Source organism: Cinclus cinclus, chromosome 3 (genome assembly GCF_963662255.1).
Source record: "Cinclus cinclus chromosome 3, bCinCin1.1, whole genome shotgun sequence".
NCBI classification, from domain to species: Eukaryota; Metazoa; Chordata; class Aves; order Passeriformes; family Cinclidae; genus Cinclus; species Cinclus cinclus.
This window is the reverse complement of record NC_085048.1, coordinates 60760696-60781673: the sequence shown is the minus strand read 5'-3', so window position 1 is coordinate 60781673 and position 20978 is coordinate 60760696. Positions and strand designations below refer to the sequence as shown.

General features: G+C 39.2%; 1 protein-coding gene across 1 annotated transcript; it reads left to right on the top strand.

Moving 5' to 3' along the window:
• Nucleotides 1-31: 31 nt before the first annotated feature.
• Nucleotides 32-20310, top strand: PEX3 (peroxisomal biogenesis factor 3). Its single transcript, XM_062488897.1, has 12 exons — nt 32-116; nt 7466-7597; nt 8921-9002; nt 12678-12721; nt 13830-13954; nt 15333-15399; nt 15498-15552; nt 15819-15975; nt 16877-16947; nt 17749-17871; nt 19034-19130; nt 19512-20310. The coding sequence occupies exons 1-12, from the start codon at nt 44-46 to the stop codon at nt 19593-19595; spliced, it is 1110 nt and encodes a 369-aa protein (XP_062344881.1). The 5' UTR covers nt 32-43; the 3' UTR covers nt 19596-20310.
• The last annotated feature ends 668 nt before the right edge of the window (nt 20311-20978 follow it).

Sequence of the window (20978 nt, the reverse complement as noted above, 5' to 3'; positions counted from 1 at the left end):
CGCGGGGACCCGAGGGGCGGCCGGGCCGGGCCGGGCTCACAGGATGCTCCGGTCGCTCTGGAGTTTCCTTAAGCGGCACAAGAAGAAATGCCTCGCCCTTGGCACCTTCCTTGGCGGTGAGTGCCGGTCGAGGGCAGGGGTGACGGTACGGGGGGGGCCTCGGCGCCGGCCGTGGGGAGTCCCCGCGGAGCGCTCCCGGCTCCCGCCGGGGAGGGGCCCCCGGAGCTGGCGCTGGGCCCGACGAGCCCCCCGCGGCCGGGCGGGTCCCACGCCGGCTGGAGAGGCTCTGTGCCCCCGGGCCGCAGCCCCTGCGCCCGCCTGGGGACACCGAGGTGCTCCCGCCGTCCGCCGCCGGGAGAGCCCGGTGCCAGCGGGACTTTCCCCCGGAGCAGGGAGGGAATCTCGTCGTCCCTTGAGCCCTAAAAGGCAGGAACTTGGGTTGCCAGGGTGTTCTTAGGGCGGGTGATCGCCTTACTTTGAAACAAGGTTGAACCGCGCGAGGCGTGGGTGACACTTGTGTTGTTTTTGGGATGGAGGCTGGACACCTCCCCGTTCATATGTGACTTGTGGGTTGAGGTGAATTTTTAAATATCACAGAATCAATTAGGTTGGGAAAAAGATCTTGGAATCCAACCTATGACCGAACACCACCTTGTCAACTAGACCATGGCACTCAGTGCTACAGCCAGCCTTTCCTTAGACACCTCCAGGGATGGTGATTCCACCAACCTCCTTGGGCAGCCCATTCCAATGTCTAATCGCCTCTTTTGTGAAAGCAATTCCTCCTAATGTCTTACCTGAACCTCCCCTGGCACACATTAAGACTATGTGCTCTTGTTCTGTCACTTGTTACCTGGGAAAAGAGACCGACCCCACTTGGCTACAATCTCCTTTCAGGTATTTGTAGAGAGTGGTAAGGCTCCCCGTCAGCCTCCTTTTCTCTGGGCTAAGTACCCCCAGCTCCCTCAGCCAGCCACTCTTTATAGGAAATGTGCTCCAGACCCTTCACCAGCTTTGTTGCCCTTCTCTGGACAAATGTAGATTAGTTGCAGACACAAAACTTTCACAGAGAAGATTGCATTCAAGCACTTTCTCCCTTAAGGCTCTTGTTGAAACCTGTAGGGTGGTTATGGTCTAGTAATCTCTCTCTTCCCTTGAAGTTATTATTGGGTTGTTTTTAGCTGGAGATGGATTTAAAAGCACACATTGGATCTGTCTCTCTGTTGAACAATGAAGTGCATAGCTGTGCAGCTGGAGATTAGATACTTCTCAAAAGGCACAGCTGTGTCTTTGTGCACTCAGTCATCAAATGTACTTACAGCCCATGTAAATGACACAGAACTGGACAGCCTGACTGGAAGCCTGAACAGTTGAGTGTTCTGGGGGCTACAGGGCTTTTTTAGTATATTTTGTCATATATTCAGGTGAAGTCCGCTGTGAAGGTGAACTGTATTGACTTCTGGCTTGCCTTCGTTCTTGTGTCGTCTGCATTCTTTCATCATTAATTCCTTCTGTGGTTTTCCAAAGAGTGCCAATTAATCCATGATAATAGTCTGGGCAATGGTTACTGCAGTACTGGTCAGACTGCTCCTCCAGTTCACCCTTTCACCTGCAGGCTTGTGGCTCTCTTTGAGTGCAGCACACTGTCATGTTTACCACCACACTTGCAACCCACCTTTTTTAAGTTAACAGATTTGCACTCCAGGTTGTCACCTGGAAGATGTTCTCCCTCCCCTTCAGCTGTCCACCAATTTGTGGACAAACTGTAATAATAAAAAATCATTTCTGCCAGTTTCAGTGAGTAAATATGGATCACTTCCCAAGTGGGAAAGCAGGTATCTGGGAGCCTGAGTCTCTCATAGCCTGGAATCTTAAATTCCTCATATATAAACAACCTTCTGCCAGCCTGCAAACAAACCTAATGTAACTGAGCTTGCAGTTTTTTCCTTATGATTGGTATTGTTTATATGCAGCTCAGTGTCACTTTCACTAAAATGCTACTGACTGGATGAAGGGTGCTTAAAATAATAATTACAGACTAAAATAATGTATTTTAAGGCATTACAAAAAAAAGAAAAAAAAAACCCCAAAAAATACCAAGATGCTCTTCCTGTAATAAGCATTTCAACTTCTGACTGAAAATATTCAACTATGCTATCATTTTCTGCAGCATAGATCAATTATGTATTTCTCCAGGACATGCAGTATTTGAGGACTGTAGAGAATTTCTTTTTATGTATTGAGACTGAAGTAAATCCGGGCTTCCATAAGGAGGTGAGCACCATTAGCTGCCACCAGGAGCAACCTGGCACCATGGTATTTTAAGGGAAGCAGGGAGATGGAGTGAATTGCTGCAGAGTGCTGCTTTGTAGCTGTTCAGCAGCTAAATCTTGAGTGCTTTGGTCCTCTACATAGTTAGGGATCAGACCTTAAAAAAACTCTATGAGCTATGGTAATGCCAGCACCAGTGGATCAGAACTCCCAGATCCGTGGTGGACTCTCCAGAAAATAATGCCAAATCTTGAAGGATGGAATGGAACTTTACACACTGCTTTTAAATGAAGACAGAATATATGGAAGTGGCTGAATGATTTAAGGAAAGCGTCCAGATCTGCTGATTTAATCACAGAGCCTGGAATCTACATTTTTGTGGCATTTTTTTAAGAGCTGCACATGCATTTTCTGGGAAGGAGGGTATAACAAGGAAAATGGGACACCACAAGATTTAATGATTTTAAGTCTTTCACTGGCATATGGTCAGAGATTAATGTGAATGTTTAATGATTCATTAGACAGTACAGAAGAATTTCTACATTATTACTAATACAGTATTGTATCAATGTTGTGTTACTGAATTACTGCACCAAAATCAGAGTTGGTTGGTAACCTTTCCTCTCTTTACTGAAGTGGATTCCATGTGTGTTATCAGTGGCTGTCATTCTTCATGCAATTTCTCTCAATCTTAACACTACAACAGATTTTATTGCTTATGAAGACACAAATCTCACAAAATAAGAGCTCAAATTGGGGGGAAAAGCAACTGAAAAATATGTATAACTTCCCTTTAACTACAGAGGGGGGTTGAGAAGGCCTCACCTTAGCAAAGACCCTGTACAAACCCTTTCTTTAGAAGTTGTTTCTTTAACAATATATAAAATACGTTGCATACTGAAGACTTAAATCTCTTCTAGCAAGCAAAATCTAGTGGTGTGGGATCAAACCCAGTAGAAATATGGAGAGCAGAGAGAGAGAGAGCATGATGGAGCTGCAAGGACACATTAGGTTCACGTGTTTATTGGATAGTTTGAATAAAGTAGTTTTTATCTCGGTGCTCAGATACAAGGTGGATTTCAGAAGATATTGCAAAATTATTCACCATTGAAATTCTCTTGCTGCTGTGGAAGAACAAGCTCAGGGTGTGTCTGCAGTGTATGGTTCTGATTTCAGTTGTGCATTAATTATTGCTTAATTTCATCTGTTGCGACCTTTGGCTTTCACAAAAACCATTTCAGTTCAGAAATCTCTCTGCTTAGGAGAGAAGGTTGGCTTGGTTTGTGAGTAAGCACAGGGGCATTAAATATGTTCTGATGGGACTCAGTGTTACCAAGAGAATAAGGCTTTAGTGCCTGCACGTTTTAAAGATGGTTTTCAACCATAACAGGACAATTGTTATGTCCCTTGATGAATGGCTTGCTTGAACAGAAGGACAAACCACAACTTACAGAGCTGTTTGTGTCCTGGAAGGATGTAAACTTCTGTATGTCAGCACAATTCCTACATAATAAAATTCTTATAACTGAAACTTTTACTTTTTTTTTTCTTTTTTCCCCCTGAGGTAAGTATGGCAGTGAGGGTGAAGGTTAGTTAGGGTTATAAAAGAGGTTTCCTGAAAACTTGATGCCTCCTAATTACCTATCCCACTCTTCTCTTCAGCCCTCCATTCCAGCTGTGAAGAAAGGAAAGGGCTGAGGGAGAGGGAAGCCATAATTTATGCAATGTGAGAAATACTGTACCTCTTGGAGGCTACTGGAGTGAGCGTGTAAGAGCCTGCAGACTTCGTAAACTTCTTACATTGCTTACATCTTGGTGGGAAGAGACTATACAATGCTACAGCCAAAGAGAGATATGGAGACAAATTAGAGCATATTTATCTCAAATCAAAGTGTTGCTTCTGCAGGATATAGGTGCTGTAGACCCTAGGGTGCTTCCCAGCTGGCAACTAAAGCACCACAGAGCCACTGGACATACACACATAGACGCACACACCCCCTTCTCCACTGGGATGAGGGAGAGAATCAGGCCTGACCAATGCCCAGCAGCCCCTGAACAGTGCTCCCCCCTCCCTTTGTATTTGCCCCTGGTTTTACTGCTGAGTTGGCATCTATGATGTGGTGTGTCCCTTTCTTTGGTCTCCTGGGATCAGCTGTCTTGGCTGTGTCTGTCTCCTCCCAGTTCCTTGTGACCCTCCCCCCCCCTCCCCCCCCCCCCCCTTGCTGGTGGGTTGGTTGCTTTTGTGGGATGCATTCATTCTGGAATTCTGAGAAGTCTGTATTATTGTCAGGTCCTCTGAATTAATATTAATATAGATACACATGGTTGTCCCGAAGAAAAACGTGAACACTCCTGCAAGCCAACTTGCTGGCTGGCAGCTCTTTGAAATGGAGCCATAAGCCAGAGACTTGCAGAGGCTCCACTGCTGCTCTCAGGAATGAGTGCAGTGGGCAGAAGTTCATTGTTAGAGGTGAGACTTGAGTTTCACAAGTGGAGTGCTGTGTCCTCCAGGTGACTTAGAGGCGCTTACAAGCCATGCAGTTGGTAACACAGAGAGTCTGCTGCTGGCAGCCAAACCTCAGGATTACTGTTGTTTGCTGGCTTTGCTTAAGGTGGGTGGGGGGGTGGTGCAGCTTTTACTTTGGTTGACTTCAAATGCATCACATTCCAAAGAAGAGGATAATCCTGGATTAAGCATCATCTGTGGGTCGAAGTTATGCTTTAATTCAGGGAAGGGAGGGAGAAAGGAGACTTATAGCTGGTGTTGCATAGTTTTAGGCAAGTGTTTTTTTCTGGAGATTGCTTGTTAAACCTGGATGACAGCTACTGCAACTTTGTACCCTCAGTACAGGCTGTACAGGCCACAGCAGCTCTTAGTACAGACTAGGCACACAGCCTTAACAAGCGGGTGTTAAGCAACTGGCTGTCTCAATCTCAAAGCTGCTGCTCCTGTACATCACTCCAGGGCACACACATGATTCTTCTTGAACTGTTTGCATGTCTGCTATGGTCTGTCTGCATTCAGGAAGAGTCTTTTTTTATACTTAGGATTTTTCTGATACAAAACCTGGAGTTTAAAGGATTTATTTTGAGGTGCAGGGAAAGGAAACAAAACTAATCATTTGGACAAGTGTCTATATGTTAATGTAATGTGAAAAATGTAGTGGGGTAAAATGATTGGAAAAATCTTGTGTTCAAGAATTGATCACTAATGCTAAAAAAACTGTTTCTATTTCAGTATGTTAGCTGAAAAAAATCAGTAACCTGACAGTTGTATTCTAAATAGATATTCTTGGCAGGAATTGGTAGCATTTTAGATGAAAATAATCTTCATTGTAAAGTCTCATTTTTGTTTAACCATTTAATGCTGGAATCACATTTTTTGTGCATGGAGCCATACTATTAAAGTTTGCATCTAATGAAGTGAATATTCCATATGGCCAATGGGCAGTCTTCCTAAAGGCTGAAGTGAGGGAGAGACTTACCCATTTTTATTTTATGAGGCTTTTGGGAAATGGAAGTGACTGTGGTTGTTCCAGACTGGTCTGGCTTGTAGTTGCCTATGAGCAAACATAATGCCAGTATGAATAGCTAGATTTTTTTGCAGCCATGAATGTTGGAGCACAGAGTTGACAAGGCTTTTCAAACACTGATGATAGTTTTGGGGAATGTTTCAGAAGATTTTACTAACCTAAAAATGTAGCTGAATTCAAAATCTTAGGAAGTTTGAGTTTGTTTATGAGGTTTGTGTGGGTTTTTTTTTGTTTTTGGTTGGGGTTTTTGGGGATTTTTCTTTTGTTTTTGTAGATTTAATTTATGAAATCAGTTTTGAAACTTTCAGCATGCAGCAACTGTTAAATGTCTCATTTGTTTGAGTATTGGCTTCTAAATGTGAAAATTGAACTTTGAAGAAAACTTTGTGATTACAACTTTATAAAGTACTTTGAGAAAAATAATTAGAATACTTGATTTGTTATTCATATTTCTATTGTGTGCTGTTATTGACCTGATAGATTTGGAGCTGGCTCTCTGTAGAGAAGCTTCAGTAGTCAAGAGTATTAGTCCACAGAGACTGAAGATGATTGACTTGTACAATAGTCTTCTCTTGCATGGGTTTGTTCCTCCTTTACCTCTGTGCTCCCTCCAAGTCTTTCATGAGAGAGCAGGAGAAGAGCTGGTTACACACCTAAGTAGGAAACTGCTGCTGCCAGTGCACACAGGAGGCAGCCAAGGAACCTGACACATGGGAGGTGATATAAGAAGGCCTGGGTGGAGGGGGAGAAGTTCATGGAAAGCAGCCTACAGTGGGCAAAGATGCTGAGGATAAGCCTAGAAGGTATAGTGGTATATTGAGGAATGTCTTAGAAAAATTGGCAGATGTGAAAAAAGATGGGAAGAGAGCTCTGGGCAGCCTGAATATCTGAATCCCTGGTGGTGTGGGACAAGCAGTTGGGGGAAACTTCAGAGGTGAAGGAAGTGGAAGAGGCCAAAATGCAAAGTGTGTCTTTATGGAAATGAAGGTTCATAGTGAGAGTGATGAGGGATGGTCAGACCCTCAATAGAAGAGTGTGACTGGAAGGTAGGAGCCAGGTGTGGTAAAAAAAGAAAAGCCACAGTCAAGCCCCATTGAAACTAAGGTTCTTCCTACAGAAGTTTCAGGACCAAATGAAGGAAGGGTTGATCTATAACATTTTTCTCATATGTGAGAGTTTTATTACTCTTTATGTAATGAAGAGTAAATACTCTTTATGAGAGTAATTGAGTTTTATTTCTAACTTCTGCTAATTTTAGAAATATATGTTTTTAAAAATTTAAATTTTCACCCATCTCTAGACTGTGCATTTCTCTTTGTTTCCTCTATTCTTCATACATTGCTTCTCTTTTTTTTTTCAGTCTCTTTAGTATTAGTTGTTCACATTGCGGTAGTACCAAAAATGTCTTCTGTGAATGGCAAGATACCTGTTCTCAGGAAAGCTTTTTCTACGGATTCAAGTCATAAGCCTTGACGTTTTAATGAATTTTGACAACATTCTTTCTGAGTATTGCTTTGCCAGTAATTATTAAAAGATTCAAGACACCCATGTCCAAAAAAAAAAAACCCACCATGCACCCTTGTGTTTAAAATCAAATAAAGTGGTTAAGGGACCCTTCTCACTTCTTAAAAGCACCTTCTAATATGGATATTTCTCTATAGGAGTCTATTTACTGGGAAAATATGGGCAGAAGAAAATCAGAGAAATCCAGGAACGAGAGGCAGCTGAGTATATTGCCCAAGCACGAAGGCAGTACCATTTTGAGAGCAATCAGAGGACCTGCAATATGACAGGTAAGATAAGGAAATAGCTGCTGTTTTAGATAAGGAGGAGGTATTTGGGGATTTATGCTACATATTGTCAAGATAGAAGAGGAATAAGAAATGTAGGTTAATTCAAAATCTTAATTTAATACTGGTGCATAAATAGAGTTGCTTTGCAGATAAGGAGAGTCTGAAGAGTAGAGGATTAAAGGGATTTTAGGGGACATCTGAATCCTTACCGCCAGTAAACTTACTAGTATACATGCAGGTTACAATTTTTTGTCACTTCAGGACCTTTTGCCTTAAACTGCTTGTGGTATTGAGGTGTGAAACAACAGTTAGATTCAAACAATACTGAATTTACAGCAGGATTATTTTATTCATTATAGCACATTGTTAGTAAGCTGCATGGAGAGCTTGGTGGGTAATTTTTAATAAGAAGCACATCAACCCATCAGTTTCCTACAGAGTTAGAAAGTAGCTGCCTAGCTGGAGAGCAAATAGTGAAAGTACTTTTTCTTACAGCACCAGTCTTAGGATTTTTGGAAAGGAGATCACAGAGAATTTTAACAAATTCCTTGCCATTGTAAATACAGGCCATTCAAAACTATTTTTATTGAACAAATTAGGCAGTATTTTCTTTTTCTGTTGAAATTTGTAAGGGCTTCTTGGGTGGCTTTAAGTCCAACCTGTTTACCCTGACCAATTAGTATTTAATTTTCATCTTTTCCATTTTGTACTGCTGGGAGTGATATTGCTGCAAGGACTAGGTTTTTCTTTGCCCTTCTTTGTACAAAGTATCTTATGTTTGGCAGCATGTGTTCTTGACAAGATTTTTCATACTTTGTTCTTAGTATTTATCATGTTTTCCATTTCCTGTTCCTGTCATGTAACAGCAGATTGGACATTGTTCTGAAATTAAAGGATTTCTTCCCACTAGCTTTCTCTCATTTATAACATACCTTTCTTCAGTTCTCTTGCTGGATAAAACAAACCTCAGCTCTTTTTCTTCTCCCTGGGAGAAATGCAGCAGTATAGGTTTTTACCAGCTTTTCTTCTGGGGGGTTGAAGGCATGTATATGCAGGATGTGAATACACATGTGCAGCTGGAGCCAGTAAAACCACATGGTAAGAGCAGCATTGTGCCCCAGATCATGAGAGGCACACAGGGTATTGCCCTTCTGAATACTCCCTGGGTTTCCTATTTTGCTTGTCCTCCAAGCTTTGCCTGTTGAGCAATGGGATGTACATCCTATAGCAGCTATTGAGTGTGAGCTGAGGATGGGTTTATAATGGGCTTTTTTTGTTGATGTTGACAGGTCTTGTTGTTTGTTTTTTTTCTTTTAATAACAGTACTGTCAATGCTTCCGACATTGAGGGATGCCTTAATGCATCAGTTAAACTCTGAGAGTCTCACATCTCTTCTTAAAAATAGGTAAGACTATCTTAAATGTGTCAAACTCCACTTGTTTTGATGACAAGTTTTTTTAAATTATATAGTGTAGAGAGTATGCAGAATTTTGGTTTAGTGTCCCATTGATTCATTGGTCTTAAGGTGTTTTGAAATCACTATGTAAATATTTTGTCATGTTAGATGTATTTTGGTAGGTATGGCTGGAATTTTCCAAAAATTACAGGAAATAATACTTCCTTTAAGGTGCTGCAGTGAGAGCCATGTTTTTTGTTGTTTTTTTGTTGGAATGTTTATAAGATAGATAGATAGATTGATAACAGTAGTTGGAGGATCTAGTCCTCTCTTAAACGGAACAGAATATTTTGACTGAGTTGTTGATGTTGCATTTGTAAAAATTTTTATGTAATCTTACCAAGTTCAGACATGAGTAGTAGTGGAAAGTATCCCAAGATGAGATTGCAAATACATATAAGTGATGAGAAGTAATTTTTAAATTTTATTTTTTGAAGTTGAACAAATAGGGACATGTCATACATTAACAGAAATACTTCCCTGTCAGAAAACATCTTGGAATTCCTGACAAGTGCAGGAACAAATAGCCTGTTTTTAAATACGTAAAGTGCATAATAGGATACCTTAAACATAAATTGCTTGGTATATGGCACAGAGTAGAAGTGTTTTGTAGGCAATTAACACAGGATTTCTGACTCACTCTGGACTGTCTTTCTAGATTACCTCCCACTAGTTTATTTATACAGCTAAAACCTCAGCTGTCTTAATATTTAGTAGGTTACCTATTCTGTCACTGCTTTTTCCAGTCCAGAAGCTTCCACAACAGAGCAGCTTGTTTTAAAGTGGGAATTGCAGCCTGAATGATGTTTTTATAATAAACTCTCTGAGTATTTGCAGCTATTATTGAATATTGTTTACCCCGAACAGCAAGAAATTGGGAAAGGTTAATTTTAATAGATTGAATGTATTTATCATAATAGAAGCCTTATTCAATGAAAAAATTAAACTGAATGAACAAAAGAGCTTGTGGATCACCAGGTACGTCATCTGAACTGTGCAGCAAACAGTCTGCAACAGTTTGTAATCCTTTGTTCAGTGGTGAAGACATGTGGTACCTTAGTTTGTTCTCTGCAGCAGTCATTCTCTTATCAAGATACACCTGCTGTCTAAATTGACCATTCGAAACATTGTAGGGGTACATTGATGCACCTCTGAGTTCCAGCAATAATAGTGAAAATAGAGATTAGGCTTTTTTGTTACTGGAATGCACTTAGAAAATTTTTTTTTAATGCTTGCTACATGCAACATTCTGTAAGCATGGAAGGCTATTTAGTGTGTATCTTACAGTGGAATTTGTGTCTTAATACTTCTTATTTTATTTACACTGAGGAAGTTTTAACTGGATGCTTGAAAGTTTTGAACTGAAATGTAGGGAAGGGGTTGTGAAGGCACAGATAATGGAACCAGCCATCAAAGCTTGCTCCACTTTGAAGTGATTCTTTGAAGAAGCTCTGCTATGCATGGAGGTATAGATTTCTTTGCTTTCCACTTCCATTTGAGAAGATCAATCAAACAGCTCCAGGCCCTTGAGTGCTGTTGTTGAATATACAAAAGAGCAAATGTGGAGATTTGCCTTTCTTTAATGTCCCTGAAGATGTATTATTTTTCTCACATAATCTGTGTTGTGGCTTACCATGTTATGGATCTATGTTATCATCTGTTACAGATCATATTATGCCTTAAGTAATCTTCTCTAACTTAAAATCCATTCATTTCCTTAAATTTGGTGTGGCCAGTGGTACCCTGGGGGTGTAAGGAGGCTGAAGGTCTTCAGACCTCCAGAGAAATTTTTGAAGAGGGAGCAGCACCTGAGACCACAGATATTCTTGCTCAGTCTGTCCTCTTTTTAAAGCCCAGTGATTGGATAAGGTGAAGTTCCTGCTTCTGCAGCCTTGCAGATGTTGCACATCTCCCACCTCTTCAGCACTTGGCTTTATTCCAAATTTCTGGTTTCTGTTTGCATTGCCCTTTGCTTCCATAGTGAGAAGCATTCCATTTGGCCTTCCATTTGGCCTTCCAAATAAAAAAATGTGAAGTAAAAGTTGAGCTTTGGGTAGCACCTGAGTCTTAGTAGATTGCAGGAGATGAAGACTGAAAAATTAATTTCCACTCTTAGGTGTAATACTTGAAGACTTTAACGGTTAATTTTTAACTGTTATCTCCTTACGTTGTAAGGAGAAGTTCTGTAAGCATGAGCTCTAGCAGATGTTTTGATGTAATAGGTGCAAGTGTAGTTGGCTGATGATATACTGGCTTCTCTTTATCTCTTCATTCTGCGTGAAGAACTTAGCCCTGATAAGTAACAACTACAGCTTTGAATCCTGTTGTTTATGTATAGAAATATTACAGTATTTTTTTACAAAGCCCTTCATTTCATTTTAGCAAAGCTTTAAAAACTTTCATAGAGTAGCTTGCAAAAAGTGTGTGAATTAGTTATATTTGTCATGGATCCATGTATGTCTTTCAGCTATTGTTTATTTAATCTGTCTCTAGTTTTCAGAGTTGCAGACTTAATAGCTTATTGTATCAGTTTATTCACATAATTTGATAGTGGTAAACATAAAAGTTTTTGTTTATGGAAGTGATAGAGTGTTCAAACTAATGCCAAAGTGCACATGTTATGTGTGTAAAGAGAAATGATTTCTGGTGAGGAGTGCTGGGGTTTGGGTGCTTTGTTTTTTTTTTAATAAACTAGGTTACTGTAAAGTATAGGTTAATTTGGACTCTTGGCTCTAAATATTTAAGTGTTAATTCTGATCCTAAGAAATTAACAAATATTTCCCTAAGTGACTTTTACAATATCTGTCTTCCAAAATTGACACACAGTAGCCATTCTTTACTGACAGTGCTTAACAGGTGAGAATGACTGGTGAAAATTTTGGATGGTTAGCTTGCTTTTTATTCCTGCTACTGCTGCTGTATTGCTAAGATTACCTCTGGAGAGTAGTTATAAATATGCAATGTACTTCAGGCAGTTCAGGTGTATCTATGCAATCTACTGTCTTGCTTTGTTGACTGCAGAATATAAACTTCTAGGAATTGGTCAGGTCAAAAAAGTGAACAGACCTCAACAAAAGAAAAAAGATCAACATGTATTAGTGTGGATGGTGCAAGATTTCGTTCCACCGATGATCGGGATCTCTTTGGTTTTTGATGATCAAATATGAACTTTAAACACATCAGGCAGTGGTAAATCTTGCAAGAAAGCAGGACAGTGAAATTCTGATCCTGCATGTATTACACACAGGAAGTCCTGCTGAACTGAGTCAACATTAAATATATAGAGTCAAGGCCTCAGAAAAGACCACTGTACTATCAATGGCTTTTTCCGACTGCATACTGTAGTAACTCAAAGTTGATAATATAAGTGTGCAATTGACATCACTAAATGCTATATTTGTACCTTAAAGTTTGAATATCTTTTCTATGCCTTTATAGTGTGTTGTTTATATACTACTTTCTTGAACAAGGCCTTTCCTGAAAGAGATACAGACCTGGGTATATTAATGAATAATTATGGTGGCTAAATAAGTTCACCTTAGAGCACTGCTATGTCATTTTAACATGCTTGTTAATTTCCAATTAAAATATAATTCTTAGTATTTCCATTTATTTTTCCCACAGGCCAGCAAACAAGTTAGAAATATGGGAGGATTTAAAGATAATAAGTAAGTGGAAATGGAAGATTACATCTTCATAATTATTTAGTGTAGATTTAAAATGTCGTTCACACCATTTAAAACAATCTTTACACTGGATTGTTTCAGTAGATGTGAAGGTAGTGTAACACACATGGCAAACCTGCTCCCTGCCCCTGCACCCCCAAAAGACTTTTCATGAAGGAGCTTTTCTTAGTCCCATGGGAAGTTAGAAGCTTGGAGACCAAGGTGAAGAATTTTATTGGCCTTCCTGCTACTATGCTCAATAAAACTTTCGGAGACCCTTCTGTGCTGTCACAATAAAATGAAACTAGTTTCAGAAATTCTATGCTGGATGTAATGGAAATTCAATCAGAAATGTGGGTCAGCCCTTACATGGCCAGCAGTTCCCTCTTTTTGAGCCTGTTGGAGAGAGCAACTAGAGCAGTGGTCATGAAGGCTTCGGATCATCTTATAATTTATTGGCTGATGGAAACAGTGGAAGGGAAGAAAAAAGTAAACTGAGATAATTATGCAGTGAAATTCTATTGTTATATGTTTGCTTCCTTTTGGTTTTTTCCTCTTTTCCTAACACCTTTACAGATCCTACTTTTCATCTGATTCCTTGCTTCCCTTCTGTATGTATTCATGATGCTTCTTCTACACACCCTCATTGCCTACTGGCTGGTAGCTGATGCTCATTTTAATTTTCCTTCTTTAGCTTTTATCTGCTTCTGTCTTAGGTAACTTTTTTGACAACTTTTTTGTGGTCTGAATTGCATGATGAGGGCTAACTTAGACTGTGTATTTCCTGGCCTAATGAAGAAAGATGATCTGACAGTAAACATTTTACTTCTGGAACAACTTGTATGATTTTTATTTTCTCAAAATAACTTGTGCAGTGTGCAAAATGATATTAATATAGGACTTCAAATGGGTCACTTTAGATGTAGTTCCAGCACATTGGACTCATGACCATCTTAGGTATATGTTGTGAAAACATTTTATGACAAGCACTGAGAGAAATGTGACTGCATATTTAAAAGTAATCAGCACTTCTGAGTCTTGGAGAGCACTCTCTCCCCGACTCATCCTTATTTCCCTGACTTTGCAGTCAGTCTGTTCTTGTCTTCTCAAGGTTTCACACGCAGTATTGTGGCTGTGTACAGCACCTGTATGCTCGTGGTTCTCTTGCGAGTCCAGTTAAACATCATCGGTGGTTACATCTACCTGGATAACGTCACGCTCGGCAAGAACGGCACAGTAAGTGTCTTGCTTTGTTTCAAAGGTAGGACTTGTGTTTCCTTGGAAGGGAAAGGGTTATTGGGTGAGAGGAAAAGGGCAGAGCTTAGGACTATTGAAATGAAACCAAGGATCCTTACAGGAGTGGGGTATGTGGAAGCATTACTGGCAGTATACGATATATTGATGTCCTTTAATAGCATCTAAATTAGGATGATGTGATAGGATGTGATGTGATTAGGATGATGGTGATACTGTTGCCTACCTGAATACCAGAAATGTTGGAGAATGCCTTTTGTCTGCATTTGTCTTGCTTAAAGAAGGCTGCTTTCTATTTGAACACCAACATGAAATTATTTCTTTGCTTTGATTTTTATGAAATGGTAATACCATGTGAATGATTCAAGATATGTAAGCAAAGATATATATATTAGGTATTCTTAGTACACACATTAATTCCTCCCGTTAAATTTTTCTGAGATTAAAGAAGAAAAATGTTGTCTTTGAAATTTCCACTATTTGGTTGAACTCCAAAAGGTCATCTACCTAAATGTCTGTTGCCGGGGACAAGCAAGGTAGAAGAGCTGGTTTTTGTTTATATAGTGTATCACTGCTCAATAAAAATAGATTACTCCCACAGTAAGCAAGTACCCGTTATAGAGAGTGGGACTGGCAAATTGCTGGATGGCTTATCTAAAAATAATGAATAAAAACTGATTATTCTCACCTGCCTGCCCCCCCAGCCCCATGATAGCTTCTGCTGAGAGTCAAGGAACAGCATGTCAAGGCAGGATGGAGAGAGAGAAGGTTTCAATAGGAAGGCCAGAGTTGATTGAGGTAGTACTTCAGTTTATAAAACCTGAAAAAGCTGTTTTAGTAGGGCAGAAGGAGTTTGAACTAGAAACATGTTTCTTTTCTGTTAATTTCTCAATAGAGAAGTGGGTTGACAAGGCCAACTCTGATGCATTCTGTTGGGGCAAACTGGAATCCTGTCTTGGTTTCTGAAAGCTTCTTTTCTGTCATATAAGCTTTTATTAGATTTCAGCATAAAAAACTTACTCCACTAGATTAATTTCTGGTGTGGCAGAGGGTCTAGTTTCACCTGCAATGCAGGTTTTTAAGAAACTTTCCTTTAGGTGAATGAAAAGTGAAAGATCTTTTCTGTGCCAATGAAGATGAAAGAGAAACCTGTGTAGGTGTGAGGAAAAGAATGCCAGAAGACTTATGACAGATCCAGGGGTTGATGGGCAGGAAGGGTCAGTACAAAGTTGAAGAGAGTGGAGCAATCTGTTAGCTGAAAAGTATTACAAAAACTAAGGAAATTATTTTTGAAATTATTTTTGCATTGTTCTCTACTGTTGACATGTTACAGGAACTGTTGTGTTTTTTTCTCCCACAGACACCACTAGCTCCCCCTGAAGTCCAACAGCAATATTTATCAAGCATCCAGCACCTTTTAGGAGATGGTATGGTGTTTATTATGAGCTACCTACACTTATAAAATTCTGCTTTTTTTTAGGATTTGAGCAAATCGTTAGAATAATTTTGACTTTCTTCTTTTCAGGACTGACTGAGTTAATAACTATTGTTAAACAAGCCGTGCATAAAGTTTTTGGAAGGTAAGAGCCTGTATTTTTCTGTGGTTAGCTTTTAAAGTTTTATTGTGATGACTGTTCCCAAAATAAAGAGTTTTATAAGAATTGAGGGGGGAAAAAAGCAGGCATATTGACTTTTTCAAAACAATGCTTTTATTATAGCAAGCTGTGTCTGCCAGTGCAAACCCACATAGCTGATTGGAGTCTTGTTACTTGTAAGCATGTTATTGGTAGAAAGAGAAAGCAACATTCCTCATTTTGCAATCAACTGTCATCTTTTTCCTTTCCAGTATTTCCCTTAAGCAGACCCTGTCTCTTCTGGAGCTGGAGCAGAAACTTAAAGATATCAGGGAAGTAGTGGAACGTAAAGATTTGAATCAGATTGCATCTTACTCTCCCTTATGTCATTATCTGATGCCAGATGAAGAAAACCCCTTGGCTAGCCAGGTACTTGATTCAGCTCCTTTCATCTACCTTTTTTCATTCTGCTTTTTTTGGGTTTTTTTGTGTTCTTGGGGTTTTTTTGAGAAGGAAGGGTGCATAGCAATCCTGTAGTGTACCGTGTCTTTAATAAATGGCAAAGCCTCTTCTGTCATAAATCAGGTGTCCTTATCTCTTTAATCTAGGCACAGTTGCATTTTCTTTGGATTTGGTAGAAAACAAGTGTCACCCTCAGAATGTCAGCTTTGTGCTCAGAAATGCAGCCCAGTTACTGCCTTTAGCCTATAAAAGAAGCTGTGACACAGCACAGCTTAACTCAGCCCTAAGATAAATTGTGTCCTCTGCACTTGTGTGCCAGCAGTATTCGTGGAGTGCTGAAATATCTTGTCTGGTGCACAAGAGAATGGTGTGCTGGACTCCTTTGATGCTTTGGGCTGAAAAATGAATAGGAGTGAAGAGAGAAGTGTATCTAATCTCAGTCACAACATTAATTTCTTAAATTTTGTGAAGGTGTTTGTCTCTATCCACACCACAGGCCAGAGAAAACTCATCCTTCACTTGGTGTTACACTGGTGTAATGAGGAAACCTGGGCTTTAGCATGTGACTACATGCACTTAACTGCTTTAACTGTATCTGATACACTGGGTTGATTTCAGTATTGAAGGTTAGAATTGGAAAAATGACTTCCTCAAATAGTCTGGTATTTTCTGCCAGTACTGTTTTTAGTTAAAAATCCTACAGTGACTCTTTAAAACACAAATTATAAAGAATCTGATTTACAACAGTATTTTCTTTTATATTTGACATGTACATCTTGACTTAATTCCACAATACTGAACTTTTTCTATTTCTACTCTTATGGTTGCTGATGGCACTTACTTATAATTCTGTCTTTGGTTTTTCTAGGCCTGTGGACTCACAGAAAGAGACATTGCTACAATTAAATTACTGAATGAAACTAGAGATATGCTGGAAAGGTATAGAGAAATATGCCGTATTCACATTAAACTCCTCCTCAAAACTATTGTTTATGTAAGACAATTACTTTCATACAAAAAGCTGACAACTTTTCATTTGAGAAATGTGACTATTCTGCAATAAATTTTTATATTTAACAGGTGTAGGCTGGGATTTTCAAAACTTGTGAGCTCTGAAACATTTAAAGAAATAATGCTGCCTTAATGAGATAGCCAGGATACCCTTGGCAGTCAGCCCTATTATCTCTTCCTCACCTGCTCTGTAGTTACATAGGAACAGAGGAGTGCTTCTCTTCTGCCAAAGCAGTGTAAATTGAAAGTAATTGTATTGGATTTACTTGCTTTGATGAAGTGAACACCAGTTTTGGCTTATTGGAATTTATTTTTAATGCTTAGTTTTGAGGGTGGTTGTATGTGACTTTTTACCAGAGAGCTGGTAAAAATGAGGCTTCTATTATAAACATAGGATTTGAGGGAATTGAGGCAAATGTGAAACTATTCCTACAGTTTAGCTGCTAGGAAGGTTGGGCACTTTAAGCTTAAGTCCCTTCTATGTTAGTAAGAAATAGAAGTGATGAATGCTTCAGGTGTATCTGGGTTTTAGTAATCTTAGGATAGAGTTCAGGTTGTTGAGGGACCTGGTGTTTCCTGAGGTGGCAATGCTCGTGGCATTTGTCTGGCTCATACATCACCCATGAGGGGAGGCACACCTGTAGCACGGAATACTTGCAGGGCTTTTCAGTTTGAAAAAAATTAAACCCAGGAATAAAACTTTTTTTTTCTATTATTCTTTCTTTTCAGTCCAGACTTCAGTACAGTTTTGAGCACATGTTTAAATAGAGGATTCAGTCGACTGCTGGACAATATGGCAGAATTTTTTAGACCTACTGAAAAGGACCTTTCTCAAAACAGCTCTGTAAATAGGTAAATGTTTACTTTTGTTGTGGTTCTCATGTCAGTAATGATTTAGGTTCACAGTGAATTCCAAAAAGGCTCTTGATTTTCCTGCCTTGGAGTTCTTGTGCTAGAAATATTATTCTGCTTCTTGCTCTTCAGAGATGACTGTGTTCTCCTCACTTTGGCTAAGAAGGCAGCTAGGAGGATTCATGTTTCCTCCCACCCATGAAATCACTAGAATTAGGTGAGGTTCTTTCCCACCATTACTTGCAGACCTAGAAGTAGAGCTCAGATGACATGTACCTCCCACTTCTTGCCTGCACAGAGTGCCTTTTGGGCTGGGAAGGGTTTTCCCTCAGATGGTGCCTCCTGACAGATGTGTGCTCAGTGAGGCTGTGAGAAGGAGAGCCCTCCCCTGCAGCCCATGAGCTCTTGAGTGCCCCAGCCTCCATCAGCTACTGTGACTCTCAAGGAAAGGGGGGTGGGCACTGCCCTGATCCTTCAGTGCTAGGGAGCCAAAGCAGCCATGAAGCTTTAGGTTTCACTGGTATGCAGATAAAATGCAGTCACATTCAGGGTTTTCTACATCCTCCTAGGTGAATGTTTAAAAATAGCTTTTATTTTGAAGTTTACTTTCGTTTTCATCAGTGTGGTGAGAGCATTACAAATCCAAAAGCTGAGTTCAAATCCTTGAAATATTATTTCTCAAATACTAAAATTAAAAGCTGGAATGATAACTGGGTTTATGTATGTTTATTTTAGTAACTATTGGCTTTCAGAGTTATGTTTTAATTTAAATATATACTATTTACATCACTTAAAATAACCCAAAGTCCATAGTTTGGCTATCTGCCTAAGCCTGGTTTAGTTTGAAATAGCATGAAATTGTAGACAGGCAGTTCTGTGACCTGTCTACTTACATACACATGTAAAGACTTTGACTAAACCATAATTCTCTTAAATGAGAAGCAAGTGTGAAACTGCAATAAGAACATGAACTGGAATTGAATTGGTACTTCTCTATATTAAAGGAAAGCCTTGATATGGAGAAAAAAACCTTCATCCATACATTTTAGTTTGCAGTCTTTCAATTCTTACTTTTTAAGTGGTAATTACTTAGAATTCTATAATCATGGCTTAGTGGCTTCATCTGTGTCAGAGTAAGTCAATATTTTTTGTTTTTTCCTAGTCTTTCCAGTGTCAGTCTTCCTTTAGCCAAGATAATTCCAATAATAAATGGACAGATCCATTCAGTATGCAGTGAAACACCTAGTCATTTTGTTCAGGTAAGAATCTGCCTTATTTGTAATATCCCAAGTAAAATCTTGAAATTAACGTTGTATATTTCTTCTTAATGTTACAGTTTAATTTCAGTGGTGTTAAAAAATAAGTTGAAGACAATTGCCATAAAAAACTTTTTGTCAATTTGCATCTTCCAAAAATACAGTTTTTGTGGAGCTTCTTTCTTCTGCTGAACCATGCAGAAGCACAGACATCTTGCCTTGGTTCCACTTGCAGGTCTGCTCCTAAACCTTTCTAAAGCAAGACGTTTCAGTTGTGCCTGTGGGAGTGCCAGATGCTTTTCTTTGGAATTCTGTACTACAGCACAGGCAGAATAGTGGGGAATCTGTGTGATTAAGGAAACTTATTTTATACCTTTCTTCCAGGACCTGTTGATGATGGAACAAGTGAAAGATTTTGCTGCTAATGTTTATGAAGCCTTTAGTACCCCTCAGCAACTAGAGAAATGACCTGCACATTTTTACAAATGGATGGTGTATTTATAACAAATCCCTGGTGACTACTGATGAGACTTGGGTTAATTTTATAATGGTGTAGGAGTGGCAGACCAGCAGAAAGAGCACTCTGAGGAAAGTGGGAATGAGCCCATGTTTTCTTCTAACTGAATTATGTTTCACCCATTAAAAATATTCTTGTTGAAAGAAACACTGTAAGTGAAGACTTTTCTATTTAAAAAGTGGTTAAACTCTTCTATAATTCCATGGGTTGTTTTTATTGCATCTAAAAGGCATCTGGTGGCAGTATTACAGTAGCAATTACTAAAAAATCCACTTTTTTGCCTGGGGTGTGTAAGTTTTGGGAAGAACTAATGATAGTGATCTAAGAATAGCACAGAGCATCACCATGAAGTAATGTTTTTTTTCTTCTTCCTCCCCCAGATTTTTCTTTATAAAGTAAATATTTTTCCCCTTAACTTTACAAATCTTGTTCCAAAGTTTCTCATTCTTCAGAAAGCCTTTGCCAATGGATGCATGTTCCCCTTGAACAAGCTGGGGGTCTGCTCTCTCTGTTACTTAATACTCAAGGAATGTGGGTTTTTAGACATTCTCTTGTTTATGCTGTTCAAACAGCTACACTGTACACATTACCTTGTAAATATTTTATCTTAATTTGTATTAATTTTGAGCCCAATTGTCTGTATTGTAATAAAAATATTTTAATGTATCATTTTTGTGTGTATTAACATTACTAGCAGGGAAGAGAATAACCTGATCTGGCCAGTCACTCAAAATCCTGAAAGAGTTGAAAGAATAAATTTAACTTATACACTACTAATTTTGCACTCAAAAACATTACTCAGGGAAAATAAACCTTCAATCTGTACACTGAAACAGAAATCATTCCTGATTTTTGTTGTCCTTTATCTTCTCTTTGCGAGTTTCACCTTGTGTCCCTACAAATCATGACACATGATCAGTTTGGAAATTTTTCAAGTTGGATGCAGTCTACTCTCCACTTAAAATGTTGTCTCTTTGCCAAAGCTGAAGATCCCTAGAAGCTCCTGATTATTTCTATTTTTTCAAGAGTTAGTCACTGAAGTATATGTTTTGTTTAATATTCCACAGAAGGCACCCTGGTAACTGTATAAATAAAGGCTGTAAACAAGAGGCAAGTTTTACCCATGTAAAATGATACAAAATATAAAAACCCAACTCTCTCCTAGTTTACCTGTGTCCCAATAATGGATGGAGTTACTCAAGAAGAGGAACATGTAAACATGATAATGTACATATGCATTGCCTGTATGCATTTATGATGAATGCCTAACCCTTACAGGCCTGTTCTTGCAGACATCATCCTACTCAGCTGAAACTACCAACTACCACTAGTTA